The following is a 19,761-nucleotide window of genomic DNA, read 5'->3' as shown; positions in this document are numbered from 1 at the left end:
TGGCATCTTTTGGCACTCTTGTTATCTTCACCATGTTACAGATCTCAATGTATGTGGCCAGATGTGCATATGGATCTTCACTCAATAGGCCGTGAAATAGATTCCTCTAGATCAGTTGGATGAGGGAATGTGGATATGAGATGTTGGCCGCTTGCATATATGATCTGGCTATGCTGGTGAAGTACTGAGGTATGGCAGAGCTAGAGTAGTCCTCTAGCGTCATCCTTTGTGGATAATCCTCTGTCATGATGCGTTCTTCAGAGAAAGGATGTGGACTAGTCACAAAAGTGGTTGAGGATAATTCAAATGAGGATCCTCACTCTCCTTGACTGATCTGCACCTCTTGTTGCTCTCTCTTTTTTCTTTCAGTGTTGTTTCGTCTGTAGGTTGCGTCAGTTTCTAGATCCAAAGGAACAAGATTGTTTCCTCACATACACAAAAGAAACAACTACCGTGCAGGCTATCATAGAATAAAAATTAAAACTAAAAATAATTTTTTTCTTTTTTTCCTTTTTTTAAAAAGACTAAGTAATATAAGGGTAAATAAAGAATTTTTTTAAAATTAAAAAAATTAAAAGATAAAAGAGAATAAAAAATTAAAGAATAAAGAATGATTGCTTCTCAAATTGGGATATGTAAACAACCAAGTACAAAAACCAAAGTCCTTGACAACAGCGCCAAAAACTTGTTAACAAATTGACAAGTGTACCAATTTTATCACAAGTAGTAAATATTAAAACAGAAGACTGAGTGTCAAGTCCACAGGGACTTTGTTTGTACTTGCGTTGGTAAATGTCCAATTTGTAAGCAAGAGAAGAAGTAGAAGAAAAAAGAAATTGTAAGTATGAAAATTGAGGGTAAAAGGGAAAAGGAAAAGATAACAAGAAAAATAAATAATAATTTAAATACAAAAAGGTGAGTTCAAAATATAATAATGTTGGGGCCTAGCATGCCTAACTACCCTTGATGCAATATTAATGTTTTTCTCTATTAACTGCTTTCCAATTTCCACCCACATCTACTAATATGCTTAACCCTGACCCCTCATGATGAAAAGTCTAATTTATGTATTCTCTCTCCCAAATCCCTTTGCAAAGATTGAATTATAAATAGTGTTAAGTATAAAGATGTATGTAGAGGCATAACAAAGTCAGTCTATCCCTAGTAATGCAATGTTGAGATGTCCTTTCCCGTTTCTTTAGACATTACCATTTCCCAATGTATAACCCCTAAAAACAAATGCATGGATGGCCAAACCACACAATAAAGATGAAGAACAGAAAAGAGACAATAGAAATTGAAATTGCATTAATAGATAAGAAAAGCAGTTACATTACAAGGGCTTTGGCTACAAGGCTCCAACAGAGTGGGGGTTTAGCCTCTCATAGCCATGAGAAGCTTTACACTTCAGAGGTTAATAGAAGAAAGGGTTGGATGACTAGTAGTAAGAAATGGGGGAATGGCTAAGAAAAGAGGGTTTCCCCTAGCGGAGAGACTCAAACTTTGGATTTCTTCACAAGAGAGCTCTAAGACTTGGTGTGTCCTTCCCTTCTGCTTCCTCCTCCAAACACTCATGGGATGTCTGGTATGCCGTGGCTACCATGGTCATGTGTTGGAGTGTATTCATAATATTGTATCCTGAGTGTATTCATAATATTGTATGGACTCTGTGTTCGATGCATTCAAGGTTGAACCAGACCAGGTCAAACTTTGGTTTAAAGCTCATCCAAAGCTATTAAAAGTAGTTGATCTTGAGACTTCCTTATTCCTTAATTAGAAGTCCCAACTAGTTTCATTCCTGGTCAGTTCCAGCTCAAAAGAAAATCTATCAAAGAATTTGAAAGAAGTCTTACAACTTCTACAACAAGAAGAAGATGAAGGTTCTTCCTCAAAGAAGAAAGATACTAATTCTTCAGAAGATGATGATCCTTTCTACCAAAACGAGGAAGATTGTTTTGGTATTTCGCTAAATAATGATTAATTTCAATTTACCTGTTCTGTATAAATAGTTCCGGTCACGAAACCAGCACTGTATCTACAGTAGAATTATTTGTCTATTTAAGGAGTCCTCGAGTCATTTGTGAGGCACCCTTTCAGATAGTAATTTCAGGTTTAGAGAGAGAGGCTCTGTATTGAAAAAATCTTTGTAAGCTTTTCTTTCGATTTCAATAAAATTTAAGTTTTCTTTTTATATCTTTTCTCCCTCTTGACTGATCCTGTGCGGCTCTACTGCCGCTTCAGTTTCTTTTCTTCCCTCCCCCTCATAGATTTTGTTCGACTCTGTCATCATTTCTGTTTCTTTTTAATCTTGCTTTCATTATGATAGAATAAGTACGTTAGATACACCCCAAGATTCTTATCAAGAAAATATCTTAAATAGCATAAAAACAGAAATTGAGCTACAATATGATTTATTTATAGCAGAATGTGATTACAATTCTGTTAAGATCAATAAAACCATACATAACCTTTGATATACAAAAGATTATAGATGGTTAAATAAAACAAGTATAATAGGAGAAGACCCCACTAAATATTGGGAAAAAGATCCTGTTATATGTAAATTAGACATCATAAACCCCGATCTAATAATCAAAACCAAAGACATTCAATATGGAAATTTTGAACAATGTAAAAATCATATAAAAGCCCTTTTAGACCTAAAAGTTATAGAACCTAGCATTAGTCCTCATAGGAGTCCTACCTTTATTGTTAATAAACACTCAGAACAAAAAAGAGGAAAAACTAGGATGGTCTATAATTATAAAAGGCTTAATGATAACACTCACATAGATGGTTATACTATTCCTTCTAAAGATGCATTAATAAATAGGATACAAAAGGCCAAATGGTTTTCAAAATTTGATTTAAAATCAGGATTTCATCAAGTGAAAATGCATCCTGACTCGGAAAAATGGATCGTTTTTTCTTATCCAAAGGGATTATTTGAATGGAATGTAATGTCTTTTGGATTAAAAAATGCATCACAAATTTTCCAAGGTAAAATGGATAACATTTTTGGAAATTATAAAGAATTCACGTGTACATATATTGACAATGTACTTGTTTTTTTTCAAAAACTAAGGAAGAACATTATCTGCATCTTAAACAAGTTCTTCACTTATTTGAAAATTTTGGCTTAATTACTTCAAAGTCAAAAATGGAAATTTGTAAGACTCACATTTCGTTCCTAGGAACAGAAATAGGGAATGCGAAAATAAGGCTTCAGCCTCACATTTCCCAAAAAATCCTTAGTTTTCCAGACAAAATGGAAGATATAAAAATCCTAAGAGCCTTTTTAGGCTTGCTTAATTATGCGAGAAATTTTATTAAAGATTTAGGAAAATATACAGCTTCTCTTTACAACAAGACCTCCTTAACTCGACAAAGGAAATTCAATACAGAGGATATAAAACTAGTCCATAAAATAAAAGAAATGGTCAATAATTTGCCATATTTATCTCTTCCACTCAATTCTGATTATCTAGTTAATGAATGTGATGGTTGCGAGCTATGATGGGGAGCCATCCTAAAGAAAAAGAAAAATAAATATGAAAAAATGCATGACGAAGAGATCATTAGGTATGCATCAGGAAAATACCACATGAAACCACAGGTATACTCAACTTCTACAGATTATGAAGTTGTTGTTGTGATAAACGCTCTAGAAGGATTTAAACTCTTCCTTATTAATAAAAGTGAAATCACCATAAAAACAGATTGTGAAGTAATAGTAGCTTATGGTAGCCAACAAATAAATATTGATAAAAAGCCTCACAAAAGATGACTTTTATTCCAAGAATATGTTTATCATAACGGAATAAAGATAAACTTTGAACATATAAAAGGAGCTAAGAATGTTGTTGCTGATATTCTTTCTCGTTTTACAGGAATTCAACAAGATGAAGCCCTCCAAGGTCTCTTACCAAAATATAAAACACAAAATGAAATTCAGCAATCAAGAATTGCCAGTACTCACAAATGAGTTTCACTACCCTAGTAGAAAAGCTATCAATGATAAACTCAATTGTCTTATTGACAATATTTGGAATATTCCAAGACACAAACAATAATGAGCAATTCGTTTATTCTGTGAATAAGGGCATAATTTGTGTCTTATACAATTTCTTCATAACAATAATCAAGGAGTTCCTCTCCTCACAATAGCCTCTCCTTCTAGGAAAGGTTATACAGTTTTTGTCCTATTATCGGGACCTCATAAAGGTGTTTACACCAACTTTAAAGACCTTTACTTGGCAAAGAAGGGTATTCAAAGCCCAACCTATAAAGGATTTTATTCTAGGGAAGAAGCAGAAAAAGTCCTTGAATTAAATATCACTAATATCAATAAGATAAAGAAGGCCCTCGAGCCAGAGCCTATGGATGTCTAACGAATATGAAGACTTGACAATCACTGCAAAAAGTCTTCTGGACTATGGATGTCTATAATCAATTCTGATCACTCCCTCAAACAGATCTGAGGGGTTTAATCCATCTATAAATGAAGCCATAAAATCGCAAAAATGATGGACTATATTTCCATCAAAATTGTAACCTGCCTGAGCAATTTTTCCGCATAAAATTACCCCTCTCATGTTATGAAAGTCTTACCAAAAAGACAACAAGGACTTTCCCTATCTGCTCAATGAAGAATATGAGACCTGGGATGTGCAGGGCAACATACAGTACCAATACAGCCTCATGAGAGCACAAACACAGGGATATCAATGCTTTTTCTCATATTCAGACAAAAGAGATTTTGACCTGATAAGAGAAACCCATGATACAAAACTCTTCCTACCGACAATACAGATACAGCAAAACAAAAAATAACAAGCAACTTCCATCTTTCCAAAGACATGTCTTTGTAAAGTGGTGGAACCAATTTGACGCAACCAAAGCAGAACTAGATAAGGTTAAAATTTGGTTCAAAGCTCATCCAAAGTTTCTTAAGATAGTTGATATAGATACTTCATTGTTTCTTAATCAGAAATCCAAGCTAGCGATTTTCCTAGTAGGATCAAAGTCAAAGGAACATCTGACCAAGAACTTAAAAGAAGTTCTTCAACTACTTCAAGACCAAGATGAAGAAGATTCTTCATCAAATAAAGAAGACGCCAAGTCAACACACTCTTCAGATGATTTTTACCAGAATGAAGATGGCTGTTTTGGTATTAATTTAGCCAAAGATTAAATTTTTATTGTAAACATGTACTGTAGAAATAGTTTCGGTTTAGATAACCTAAACTGTAGCTACAATATTTTTCAATTCTATAAAAGGAGTCATTGAACACATTGTGAGACAACCATTTTTTTACAGATAGTTCAAAAAGAGGTTAGGGAGGGAAGCTCTGAGAAACAATCTTTGTAAGCTTTTCTTTCTTTTCAAATAAACTTGCAGTTTTCTTTGTCTTTCTTCCCTTCTCCCTCCTTACTGATCCAATGCAGACTACCGTCATTTCAGTTTCTTCCTTTCTCCCTCCTTACTGATCCAATGCAAACTACCGCCGTTTCAGTTTTCTTTTATGATTTTATTTCAGTTTTAAGCTTTTAATTACAATTATTTTTTCTGCAATTCCATAACTTGCATATAATATTGTTCTTCTTTTGTATATCCTACTTCTTTTCTATTCGTTTGATCCTTCAATTGTGCTAACGTGGCAACGTAATAGGAAGTAGCTTAGCTTTTATATATTACAAATAAATTCTTTGAGGAGAGGATCATGCTAAATGATATTTTTTGGGATAAAAGTCTTTGTGATAGTATAGATTTGAAATCCTTCCTTCAAGTTGTGAGTTTGATTCCAAAATTATAAAAGTGTGTTTGCAAAAGGCATACAATATTGGGGGTATGTCAGCCTTATTTGCATTTTGGGTGTGAAGGAGTTCACATGTTGTTGTGAATGTTGCTACACGTGTCATCAAGACTTTTCAATTGTATCCTGAACCTAAAAAAGATTTTAAAAATTGTAATATTTATGTAATTATGTTATTAAAATAATTCATTATATACAAATATTAAACCTTGTTGTTGAGTACTTAGATAGTTGTTTGCATTCTCTACAAGTGTCTCTCTTTTGTAACTTTCTTATGGCATCTCTCACATGCAACATAATTTTAACCAAACGTATCGTCGATCTCATTGATTGTTGCATGAATTATGAATACACTATCTTATTATTTTATATATGTTAAAACTAAGGAAAAAATCAAGTATCATGAATATTACGAATATGAAGGTCATGGTAGGTTAACATTCATGTGATGTTGCTCCATTTTTTTTCTTGTAAAGTAGTTATTTAGAATAAAATTTATAATTTTTTAACTGCATCAATCAAAGAATTAGAATAAACTAACGATTTTTTTTGTTAAATGTTACAAAATGTGTATAATAAAATAAAATAAAAGAAGAAAGTTCATTTTACCCTATCTTAAATTTTACAAAATCAAGATTGTCGAGGTTGATATAGATCTTTATACTTGAAGTTGAGTTGATTGAATACTCATCTCAAAAACAATTATTAAAATACAATTGTTAGTAAATTAAAACTATAGTAGTAAATAAAATATAAAAAAAATTATTGTAAGAAAAAAGTATGATATATACTTAATTGAATTAGAGTTATTTATTTATTAAATAAGTTGAATTAAAAACAATACTTAAGATAGTAAAAAAATATCTCAAATAAATAAATAGATATGAAATAAAATAAACATGCTAATTTAAAAATAAAGAGATAGAAAATTATGTATCAATTTTTATTTAAATGTTATTTAAAGATCATATATATATATATATATATATATATATTATACATATTTAAAACTTAATATAAAAATTAAATTTAGAAAAATAATTTCAATTTTCATTGTGAAATGACATATGACAATAGTAAATATTAAGTACAATTTAATCATACATTTATCTAGTTATTCATATTTTTTTGTTGAATTATCTATATCTATGTATATATATATATATATATATATATATATATATATATATATATATAAAGAAAAAAAGTAGTAAGAAAAGAAAAGATTTTTTTTTTTTGAGGTTATGTTTGTCTGTAAAATAACTTTAATAACTTCATTTATGAAAATAACGTATTAAAAAGGAGATGTGAAAATATAATATTTTATATTACATTTTATTGTATAAAGAAATATATATTAATTAATTATACAAAATTATTATTTAAAAAAATTATAATTAATGATAAAATAAAGATAATATATTCACTATTTTGGTATACGATTTTGTTATGTTGTGAGTAACACTGAATAAGGGGGGGGGGGGGGGGGGAAGAGAAGTAATAAACACAATAGAAGAATGTTCTCCTTCCTCCAAAACATCAATTGTGTAATGTGACAGTGTAATAGTAAGGAGTTTAGCTTTTACATATCATAAATAGATTGTACATGTTTTTACTCTATATTTTGAAGAAAAAAAGTGATGTAGTTTTAGTCTCATTAAGAACTAAAAACAAGTATTTTTGTTTAAATGTAAGGACTAAAACCGATAACATTTTTATAGGGACTAAAACAAATATTTTGAGGGAGAAAAATACTTTACCTATTTAGTTTGAAGAATGGGTTTTTAAGATTTCTTTTACATTTTAGATAAAGACATGTGTTTGATTGATGAGTTTTGATAGGAAAACAATTTAATCAATTTAATGTGTAAAGATTGAGAAATTTGAACAATTTAGGTAAAAGAAAATTGATAGGAGATCAAACACCAAACAATTCAAATTAGAGGGATTAAAAATTATTAAAAAAATTATTATAAGCTAGAATAAGATAATTTAATAGCAATATAAAATTATCCTTGCAAAGTAAATAACAATAAATAATCTCCAGTGAAAAATTCAATTAAAAAATTAAGATCTTGAATAAAACAATAGACCTCAATAATACTACATAGTTCAATTTACATGCCAAAGAATATATATTCAAGTAAAATTTACTTCAAAAATGACCCTTTTACACTCATTTATGATTAACAGATAATAGCAAACATAGAGAGCCAAATGCTAGAATTCGAGGAATCTATTGAACTTAATAGACTAGAGATTGAAGAGAGTGAAAACAAAATAGTGGAGTTTGAGTGCCAGATGGAGAGGGATCGAAATGAAGGGCTATTCTTTAAGAACCTTGGATATAAGGCACCTATTGAAAAGGCAAAAGCCAAGGAGGAAGAGGTTGAAAAGATCAAAGATGTGAACAGTGAAAGCATTGGTAGCAATTCAAAGTTTATATTCCCACAAGCAACGTTTGAATCAAAGCTTTGAAGGACCTTGGTAGTGAGGCCAACAACAACAATGTTTGCTCCTCATCGGAGAGTTTATCATTTGCATTCAATAATTGGCTTACTAGCTGATTGAACTTGTTGATGTGGTCATGGAGATCTCCTCCTATCTCCATTTTGAGTTGATACAACTCCATTTTCAAACAAAGGCGGTTGGTTAGCGAATTTGACACATAGATATTATCGAGTTTCTCCCACAAGGTCTTCAGTATTGTCTTCTTCAACACATTATGTTTTATCTCGGGAGCAAGAGCTAACCAAATCGTGCTCATAGCTCTCCTATGGATCTTTGTCCACTCGGTTTCATTCATAGAAGCCGGCCTTTCATCTTCAAACGCTTGATCAAGACCTTGTTGCACCAAAAGGTCTTGAATAGTACTCTGTCAAATCATAAAATTTATTTTTCCATCAAACAACGATATCTCAAACCTTTGTATGCTCTGGGCCATAATTCTGATACCATTATTGAGTAATCAACGCTTCCACAAATAAAATTACCCACTCCCACAAAAGATCGTGAGAACACAATAAAGATTACACCATAGGAAAAATAATAACAAACACAAGAATTTAATGTGGTTTGACACCTCTTGCCTACATCCACGGAACCGTCTCAAAAGTATTTCACTATCACAAAAATGATTATCAGATTGTAACCCACCCCAAATAGTGTATCACTCTACAAACCCGAGACCCCACTCAATGGTTACAATAAATGATAGCACTCTCACACAAAGACATTTTTCTCTCAACAAAGTGACTTTGGTTCACAATCTCTCTTCATGTGTTGTGATTCTCCACTAATTCTTTTCTCTATTTACAGTGAAGATTGTCACCAACTATAATAAACAAGTTCTCTCAGAAGTTAAAACAAAAATAACTTTCAATGCATTCATTCAATTAAAGTTCATCTAGTAAAATGTAATCTTTCACTCTGTATTTAAGTCACCTAAACCTTAGTGATCAAAATCCAATTCCCAATATGCAAGCACCATCTTTTGGCTTGAAACTCTATAAAGACACGATGAGCATATGTGTACTCAAACTTTTCTCCAATGATGTGTCACTTATTGTTTGTCCAAAGAACTTCAATGATTTCATATCAATTTATTTTACACCATTTTTTATATGGTTAAAAAGAGCCTTTTTTGTTCTCTTCCTTCTAAGTGTACGTTGGATGTCTTGATATTTTATTGAGTATAGAACAATTTGAGCCAAAGATTTTTGGTGTCTAAAGTAACTAAACAATTACTAGTATAACAATTTGCTAATGTTAAAATTAAATTGAAAGCTTCACCTCCTTTTAAGTTAAAATGTAAATTCCAAATCTAGCCTGAGCTATGACATCACCATTTTAAAGTAAACCCCATATGAGCTTACTATGATAGTTATATGAACCAAAAGCAACTGCTAATCTTCAAATGCAGGGGTTTAGTTACACGATTCACTCAAAATTCTTGTGTATCGCATACCAAATTTAAACTTTTTTGAATAACTTTGTAATCTATATCACGCGCCAAATTCATCGCTCCATGTATCACATATCAGATTCTTTTTAAAGATTTAAAGAAAGTCTTTAATAATAATGTAAAAAGTGACGAACCGCTGATGTATCTACACGAACTGCATTCCACACTAGTACTATGGACTAGGTAACTATGCATAGGATTGTGTTTAACCAGGCTTTTGATAGCCAGTGCGTAAATGCAGTAATCATGGTCATTCTTGCTAGGTTATTGAACTTCCACCAAGAATTGCAGAACCACAATTGACTACTTCATATATCAAGTCATTCAACTCAGATGTATTTTCTAGCTCAATTCAGCATGAAGGACTAAGATAATGAAGTAACAGAAAGACAATATAAACACATCTATAGAAAAATTTCTCACCTTCTGGTTGAGTAACAATAGGTGTAGATATGGTTGTAGAGTGTATCAATTGGGAAACCAAGAGGAAGGGCTCTGCCTCTCTCATTTCTCAAACAGAAGTACAAAACCCTACTCAACAAGCCAGAAGAAAAAGTAGGATAAAAAACTTACTTTAATCTATTAGAGGATGAAGCCTAGATAGGAGATATGACACACATACAATACGACACAGATATGGGAATACGTCAATTTGTTTTAAATTAAGGATACGACACGTTCTGGATACGTTAATAAAATGTAATAGTGTTGGTGTTAAAATGAAATTATGCAAATGTTCTTGAGTGAATTTAAAATATTGTAAATATGCAAATTTTGTTTTAGCAAACATTGCAAATACTTACTGGAAAAATAAACCCCCTCATCAGACGAACGTCTAGAACTACTGAAAAGGAGTTGTCATGCTTGGAGAATAGGAAAGGGGTATGTAATGTTTTTGTTTATGTTTTGAGAAGAGAAAATAAGTTGTATTTTGTGTAGGTCAGGACCTTTTTCATGCTAAAAATCCTAAAGTTAAAACAATAAAATTAAAAAAAGAAAGAAAGAAAATCAAAAGCGGCTCAAGCCGTATTGAAAACAACTTGGGCCCTGTCTATTGTCTACTCATCTTGAGTCGTATCCCAACCGTGTCTTACATTTTTTCTTTAAGAAAATAAAAATAAAAAATTGAATATTTCTTGAATATGTATTGAGACATATCAAAGGCATATCAGTGTCTAGCGCGGATACAACACTAATACATTTCCATTTTTGAAGTATTGAACTTGGGCCCTGTCTACTATCTACTCATCTTAAGCCGTATCCCAACTATGTCTTACATTTTTTCTTTAAAAAAATAAAAATAAAAAATTGAATATTTCTTGAATACGTATTAAGACATATCAAAGGCATATCAGTGTCTAGCGCGGATACAACACTAATACATTTCCATTTTTGAAGTATTGAGGCCTCATAGATTAGAGCTTGGGAGCATTGAGTTGAAGCATAATCACGGCTGTAACAAGTATATTACTATATTACAAATAATGGCAATTATGAAAGCTCCATGCACCAAAGCGTAAAAAAAACCCAAATTCATCCATTAATCTACTACCACAAGAGCAATGCCCCTTAAAATTGTTGGAGATGTTTTCTGTTTGTAAGCCATCTTTTGTGATGTGAGCCCAAATTGATGATACTTTTTAACAGCACCAACTTTGTCCGAAGTCAAAACCTTCATAATGGTATTGTGAGTTACAAGATTAACCCAGTTCCTTTGCCGCTACATAAATTTTGTACATAGCTGTTAGATTTCATCTTAAAACCAATTGGCATTAAGTGAAGTTGTCCAACAGATATATAAGCTGCACTCCAAGGATTGAGGCAGCCGATGTGGGACTTGGGTATTTCCCAATACACCCCCTTCATGCCCAGCACTTATTGGGCTTGGTGTGTGAACATCAAATGGTGGGTGCTCGTCGCAGCGGAAGCGAAGGCGAGGTCCCAGGTTAGAGCCTGCTCTGATACCATGTTAGATTTCATCTTAAAACCAATTGGTATTAAGTGAAGTTGCCCAATAGATATATAAGCTGCACTTCAAGGATTGAGGCAACCGATGTGGGACTTGGATATTTCCCAATAATAGCAAATCAGGCATAAACCCCAAAGGGCAGAAGCTCATGTCGCAATCCATGGGCAATGTCAATCTTTTTTCTTTGACAAACAAGGCTTATCTGATAATATTACTTTTCTACCTTACATCCTACATTTCCTCATGTAATTCTCTCAACATCTTTCTGCTATACATAATCCATTTATAAGGATTATTACAGGACATAGAAGTTGGAAAGCCACCTTTGATGCTTGTTTCTCCCCAAAGAATTTAGTAGTAATTAGTATAGTCAAGTTTTCAATCCCCTACATGTGGAATCAATTTACAATAAGCTTACTTTCCCGTCTCTCACAACTCAAAAAAGCCCTTGCCATCTCTTGAATTCAGGCTAGGCATAACTCAATCTCAAAAGACAGCTCATGACTAAGAGGCTTCTCCAAGCCTTTCTAAGCTCTACCAACCATATATGTAGTTGACATGAGATTTCAACTTTATCTCTTTATAAAAGCTTTTGATCCATCAAAATTCCCTCCACCACTCAATTCATTAATCAGAGAACGAGTAAATCAATAGTGCTTTTCTTTCAATTTTCCTCTTCCTGCCCTATATCTCAAACTCTCATTGAACTTACCACATTCTTAAACAGCACATTATCCCATACATCATTTGGTTAAATCATAAATCGACCTTCCTGCTACAAACTCTCCCACATTTCATCAACCTTCAAATCTTACAAGAGTGGAGTTGTAGGAATATTGGTTGGTGATTGGAAGAAGATTGAAATGAATATAATTCAATGAATAACCCTTTCCTCAATTTCCATGCGATATTAACAATGTACCTAGCGTAATGCATATGTACACTGTACAGTGAAAATATTGTGACATTTAATGTAAGTACATGAAATTCAAAGTAGCTAGCTAATGCATATAAACAATGGATATGTTATTTAGTCACCCAAATCAGAACAAAACGCATTAAACCTAATTTATCTGAATGTGTAACTTCTTTCCTGTTCTAAACATGAAAAACAAGGAATGTGAGACTCAAGTTAGAAGAATTGTAATGAATTTTGATAATCCTGGATGGAGTCATAAGCTCTAGTAATTTCATCATACAAAAAAACAACTATGTACAATTTACCTTGGCACACAACATTGGCTATGCATGTTGGCTTGTGAGTTGTGAATTGAATTGAGTTAATACTTAGTTACAGACTTCTCACTGCTTCATGTTAAACTGGACAAAGCTCATGCAATAGGACTATAGTTAGAATTAATAAATTAAAGGGAGTGTTTGATGGTCCCTCCTAAGTAAAGGCCCAAATGAAGTAAGCAAGGAAACCAAAATAAACTTCCCCACAAGTATATAGGAGTCCGAGAAAGCTCCTCTATATTAAATTTGTCTTTAGTTTAAGTAAAGGAACGTGTCCTCTTAATTTTGTTTTTATGTCCTCTTTAAAGTTTAATGGGCTTTCAGAGACAAAACTCTTTATATCATTGGCTTAAGAGAACTTTTCAGCTATGCAATTGCAAAACGATTGTTTTGTTTAAAAATAAAAATTAACAATCACTTTATCATAGAAGTCAATACATTTGCAACTATTGCACTAACGAACTTGAAACATTTTTCAGATTCTTTTAAAAAACGATATATGACATTAGTTACACAAATACAAAAACTCCCATCATGAGTGAACGGTCAGGTCATCTGTTATTAGTTTTAACAAGTATTTATAGGGAGAGAAATTAAAATAAATAAATAAAATCAAATGAATTAAACTTCTCAATTCTCACATTAGTTAAAGATATTTTATATAAAAAAAAACTTTGTTTAACTTCTCTATAAATACTTATAAATGTATACGAGATAAAATATTTATTTCAATAAAAAAAATACAAAAATCTAAATTAGGTCTAAGTTAATAATGGAATAAATGTTATAAATAGTAATTATTAAGTTTGACTTCAATTATTTCATAATTCATAACCATTATAAGATTAGTTGGGCCAATTTATTGCGAAGAAACATATTTCGAGAGTTTTGACCACTTTCATGAAAACATGTACAGTATTATGAACAAAATTTACATATATTTTCTTAGGTATTTTTTTTACTATTTTTAATTAAAAATGATATTTCACCTTGATAATTTGCGTAATAAAAATTATATTAAAAATCAACATAATTACCAAAGTAAAACATCAAAACTGATTGGAAAATAGCACAAATAAATTTTTTTCTTTGGTTTGTACCAAGGATATTCCTTAACAGACAGTAAAAGGTTAATTCTTTTCAAGGTCTAAATATTATTAAAGTAAATTTTATCGTTTCTAACAAAAAAATTTCATATGCACAATAAGAAAATCTAACCTCTATCCGTATTGCTTAAGGAATCCAACTACGCTGGACTGTTTTGATACAAATGCTCTATTTAAAATAGAGGAATGACAATGGATAGATTAACGAAGGATTGAAAACCGTATCATCTTTCATCTGTTTGGAAGCTCTCAAAGCGAGAGAAGAAACAGAAATGTGGAATCCACACTCCACTTTATCATCCCTTCAAATCAGATAGAAAGAAGAAGGAAGCATGTTTATATTTTTCAAAGACCAAATTATCCTTGTTTTTGCATACTTTTTTTTTTCTTTTATTGATTCCTTTCATTTTCTACGCAACTAAATATGAAGAAAGAAATTTTTTAACTTTCTTTCCTTTCATTTTTCCCTTCTACCAAATATCCTATAAAATCATCCTACTTTCTACTTATTTTCTTTCTTTTTTTTCTTTCTCAAATCAAATATACCATAAAAGTATATAAAAAAAACTTAATTTTTGTCCGTATGTTATATATTTCAATGTTTTACCATACCATTCGAGGTTTACACCATTGGAGAGTGAAGGTATTTCCCTAAGCCCTGCGAATAAGTTATGGCATAGGAGAGACAAGTGTAAAACCGCTGACAATTTCCTTCCAACTTAGTCTGAGACATGCCATTTTGAGGCATGACCCTCTATTTTATTTTATTTTTAAAAAAAATGCTTATTCTTACAACTTTTTTTTAAACTACCCCACACCACACCCCTTATTTTCACCGTAATTTGCTTTCTTTATCACCGAACTTTCATTGAAGCAAGGACTCAAGGAGTGACATGCATGTAGAGATGTTTTCCACCTCACTTTTTTTACTTCTGTAGCAAGCGCGGTAACAATGGAGCTTTACAAACTGTATTGAAAAGAGAGAAAGCACCATATATTAAGACTTGGTAATTGAAATGGGAACGGATTTTATTCCTTCAATATCCTAGTGGGACATGCATTGATCTTACTTGTTGAGCAACAATCATTAACTTCTAATTTATGTCTAGATTATGGGATTTGAGCTTCATTATAAAGATTTTAAAGTGCTTCTTTTTTTTTACTTATTTGTCACTGTTTTCCCAGTTTGCTAGGTTGACCTACGTAGAAATGAGGTTTAATATCTAATTTTGTCTTTTAATTTATTTAAAATGCTCAATTAAATCCTCTTGTTTTTCGATTATGCAATTAGATCCTTTTATTTTTAAAAATGATTCAATTTAATTCTTTCCGTTCAATTGAAACTAATATTGTTTATTTGCAAATTTTGATGATTTTAATTTATGACATGGTTTTTAACCATCACTATATTATTTAATTAAATATATACTAATAAATAAATATAATTTTTTAAAATAAAAATTAACCACAAGTGACAGTCGAAAACCGTCACTTTATTACTATTATTTTATAAAAAAAATAAAATCTTCAGTCGCAAAATTCAAAATTGGGTATTAAGCTTAGAAATAAATTGCTTCAATCTTTACTACGTTAATTAGTTAGCATGTGCACTTATTTACGAATAAATGTTGATCAAGTTGGCCGGTAAGAAATAAAATCATATTTTACAAGCATATAGGTTCAATTCTTATTGTTGATGTAAGAATCTTGTTACATGATAATCTATAACATAAGTGTATTTATAAACATTTAATGAAATTTGAGGTCTGTCCTCATACATCTCACCTAAACTTTTTAAATAATAAAAAATACACAGTAACTTAAATTAGCGAAAAGCAGAAAACCATTAGAATTGAAACAATATGTGTACGTACGACAATAATAACCAAACTTTATTGACAGGTCAAAACTGAAGTGCAATAATAAATTGTTAAATACAGGCTATTTGAAAATAGTGATTTTGAGATTTATATAAAAAAAAAAAAGTGATATACGTTTTAAATATTACGTAAAGAAGTTGTTTTTCGTTTTCTGACAATTATAAAAAGAATTACTTAAAAATTAATATTAATTTCAACTTTTATTTCTCAAAATAATCATAAAGGCTACACAAAGTAATTTCTTAAAATAATAAGGCATGTGACTTCTTTTAAAGTTTTTTTCCTTTCAAATATTCAAACAAACATGTTTTTAATAAAAAAAAATGGACTCGGTCACATTTAAATTAATAATTTAAAATAAAAGTGATTTTCATGAAAAAAAAAAGTTAAATTATATTTTAGGTCCCTATAATTTTATATCATCGATTTTGGTTTCCCTATTTCTAAATCAAGACATTTTAATTGTTTTATTTTTTTAAAATAAATAATTTTGATTTTTGCATTAGTTGATCAATCAAAGATAAACGTTAACTTTGATATGAAATATGTAGGTTGTTGATCTTAGCAGGAGTTAAGCTTGTGATTTTTTATTTAAAGATGAGATAATAAATCACTAAAATACTTACTTTATTTATTTATTTTTATAAATACTATTTTTTATGGATTATTAATCAAGAGTTATTAAATTTTTTCAAATTATTAAAAATTAAATTTTTAAAAATATTTAATATATAAATATTTTTAATTTAATTTTATCTCATTTTATGTATTTTATTTTTAATAGTTTACATATTTTTATTTTAATCTTACCAATTTATAATTAAATTTCATAAATTAATATATAAATTATTTACATAAACTATTTTGTACATTTATTTATTAAACACATTATTTTTACTTTAATTATATAAATCAATATAATTACATCAGTTAATATGTAAATTATACAAATTTCATCAATTTACTTTAATATGAAAATTATTTTTTCTAATGATATAAATTAATAAAATTTTAATATTTAATTTTATTTTTAGGAAACTTACATGTTGATAATTTTTTTTAATTATAAAAAATTATTTCGTAAAAAAATTTTAATATCAATTATATAAATCAACAAAATTACATAAATAAATTATTTTATATAATTTATAAAAATTATGCAAATTTATTTTTATATATAAATAATACAAATTTTTATTTAATTATAAAAAATAATAAATTTTATTTTTTTAGATTATTTAATAATTGACAAATAGTTGAATGCTCACTTAGGTGAGGAAGAGATACACTAGAAAGACATTATCGAATAACACCTTGAGAGATATGAACAAGATAATTACATAAAATATTTTTTAAATAATATATATTAGTTTGTATATTTTTTTTAAAATTATAATAAAATAAAAAAAATCTATATTTAATAATTGATTAATTTATATTAAAATGAACTTATGATAAAAATGAATGCATGTAAAATTAAGTATTAAATATATTTAAATTTTAAATATTTTATTTTAATTTATGTTTTTTTATAATTTAAAAATAATTAATAATTCATGACTAATGATACATATAAAATAATATTTATAAAATTAATTCAATAAAACAAGTGTATTAGTGATTTATTATTTTGTTTTAAATAAAAGTCATGAGTTCAATTCCTTGTAAGATTTATTTTATTTTTCACTTTATTTAATTTTTGTTACATAAATATCATGTCAACGATGTACATAAGCATCATTCTTAAAAAATCAAAAGACATTAAATGTCATTGATTTAAAATTATAAGAGACTAAAATTATAATCTATTAAAAAAATTATAAGAAATGAACTCAGTCACATTTTCCAGAAATTGAGGGGTGGTGAAAATTACTATTAACGAAAATTATAATATCATATTTTAATAAAAGGCATTAATTTAAGTATTTTAAACATTTTGATTTCACGATATCTCAAAAATAATTTTCCACATCATTTTAATCAATTTTTTTATAAAAAAAAAAAAAAGAAAAAGCACTTTGCTTGTAACGTCATACAAAAGTAACACCACTTGTAAAAAATTATGTGAGGAAGAACTAAAAATAACTTTTTTGATAAGATACATACACTAAATTGAATAATATCAAACTTAATCACTAAAAACAAAATTTCACACAATATAAAAATTTAAAACATATATTTTCCTATTTATTTTATACATATAGATCACGTTTTACTTAAAATGTTCCTTTTCTTTTCAAATTGTCATTCAGTTTACTATTATCTAGACAAAACATAAGTACCAAAAAATATAATTATTCTATCATAAACTTTTAACCATAAATTAAGAATAACTAAAATATATATCACATTATAATAAATCTTTACCGATAATGACTTTTTTTATCACTAAACGCATGGCCAACTTCTTTTAAAAAAAACTCACATGGATCGACTAGGTGCATGGTGTTGTTTTTGTTATATCAAATATCTCATGTTTGAGTTTTAATTGTCAATTACAATGAAGTTTGTAACGGAAAAATTAGTTTTTTCTTTAAACTATATCTTAACATGATTTAATGTTTAATTATTTTAAAAGAATACATTTCAAATTGGATTAAAATTCGTACATAATCAAATTAAACACCATATATAATTAAGAAGAATTTGATAAACTTAGCACAAGTGGTAAAATTTGTGTCTCTTAATTAATAGTCAAAAATTCAAATCTTGATTGTCCCATGAATATGAATAAATTGTGTTGGAACAAAAAATATTACCTTGATGATCTTTTATGAAAATTAATTATTACTTACAATGAAAATAACTTCCTACCAATATTATTAAAAAAAATGGTGAATTATGGATAAACTCACCAACAATAATTTAGAAAATTAGATTTCAAATTTACAAATTAATCTAAGTTTAAGATTTGTGATCCTCATTCCTCTATTTAAAATATAAAATAATCATATTTAAAGTTCATTCTATTTTCACATGTGAATGCGCATTAAAATATTCAAAATACAATCATCTATACTGAATAAAAAAGGTCCTGAAATGTCACATGGCATCATTTCAAGGCCCTCACTTCACTTTGTTGAAAATGAAAAATGAAAAAATAAAAATGGAAAAAGAATCTATCTAAAAAGGAAATGTGAGGGAAAACAAAAAGAATTAAATTTTAAATAGTAAATGGTATAGAATTTCTAATACTTATATATGTGTTTCTTCAAAATCCAGCATTTGAAATCGTCACTCCAAAATTTCTAAATTCACTTAACACATTTGGGACACCTGATCACAAAATGAAATTGAAGGTTGGCACTCCTATTATGTTACTTCGAATATGGCACAAAAAGACGGGTTTTGCAATGGTACTAGACTTATTAGCTCAAGACTTGGTGCTCATATCATTGAAGCAAAGATTATTTCCGAGAAAAACATCGGTCATAAAACATATATTCCAAGGATAAATATATCTTCTTCCATGGCCTTTTAAATTGATTAGAAGACAATTTTCTTTTCATGGTTTCATTTGCTACGAGCATAAACAAATCTCAAGGACAATCTTTGTCACATGTTGGATTATATTTATCAAGGCCTATTTTTAGTCATACTCAACTTTATGTGACACTATCTAGAGTGCACAGTAAACAAAGATTACACATTTTAATTCATGATCAACAAGGCAAGCCTTACAATACCACTATTAATGTGGTATACAAAGAAATTTTTCAAAACCTTTAGGAAAGGTTAGCAAACTATTATTATAAATATTATAATAACCAATTTAGGTAAAAAAATATTT

At 29.3% G+C, this 19,761-nt stretch overlaps 1 protein-coding gene across 1 annotated transcript; it reads left to right on the top strand.

Moving 5' to 3' along the window:
* Nucleotides 1–1,269: 1,269 nt before the first annotated feature.
* LOC114371598 lies at nt 1,270–8,294 on the top strand. The gene is made up of 2 exons (XM_028328998.1): nt 1,270–1,413; nt 8,010–8,294. The coding sequence occupies exons 1-2, from the start codon at nt 1,270–1,272 to the stop codon at nt 8,292–8,294; spliced, it is 429 nt and encodes a 142-aa protein (XP_028184799.1).
* Nucleotides 8,295–19,761: the final 11,467 nt, after the last annotated feature.

The sequence above is a fragment of the Glycine soja genome, chromosome 1 (assembly GCF_004193775.1).
Source record: "Glycine soja cultivar W05 chromosome 1, ASM419377v2, whole genome shotgun sequence".
In the NCBI taxonomy this organism is placed as follows: Eukaryota; Viridiplantae; Streptophyta; class Magnoliopsida; order Fabales; family Fabaceae; genus Glycine; species Glycine soja.
Note: the sequence above shows the minus strand (reverse complement) of the source record. Positions and strands in the feature narration are given on the sequence as shown.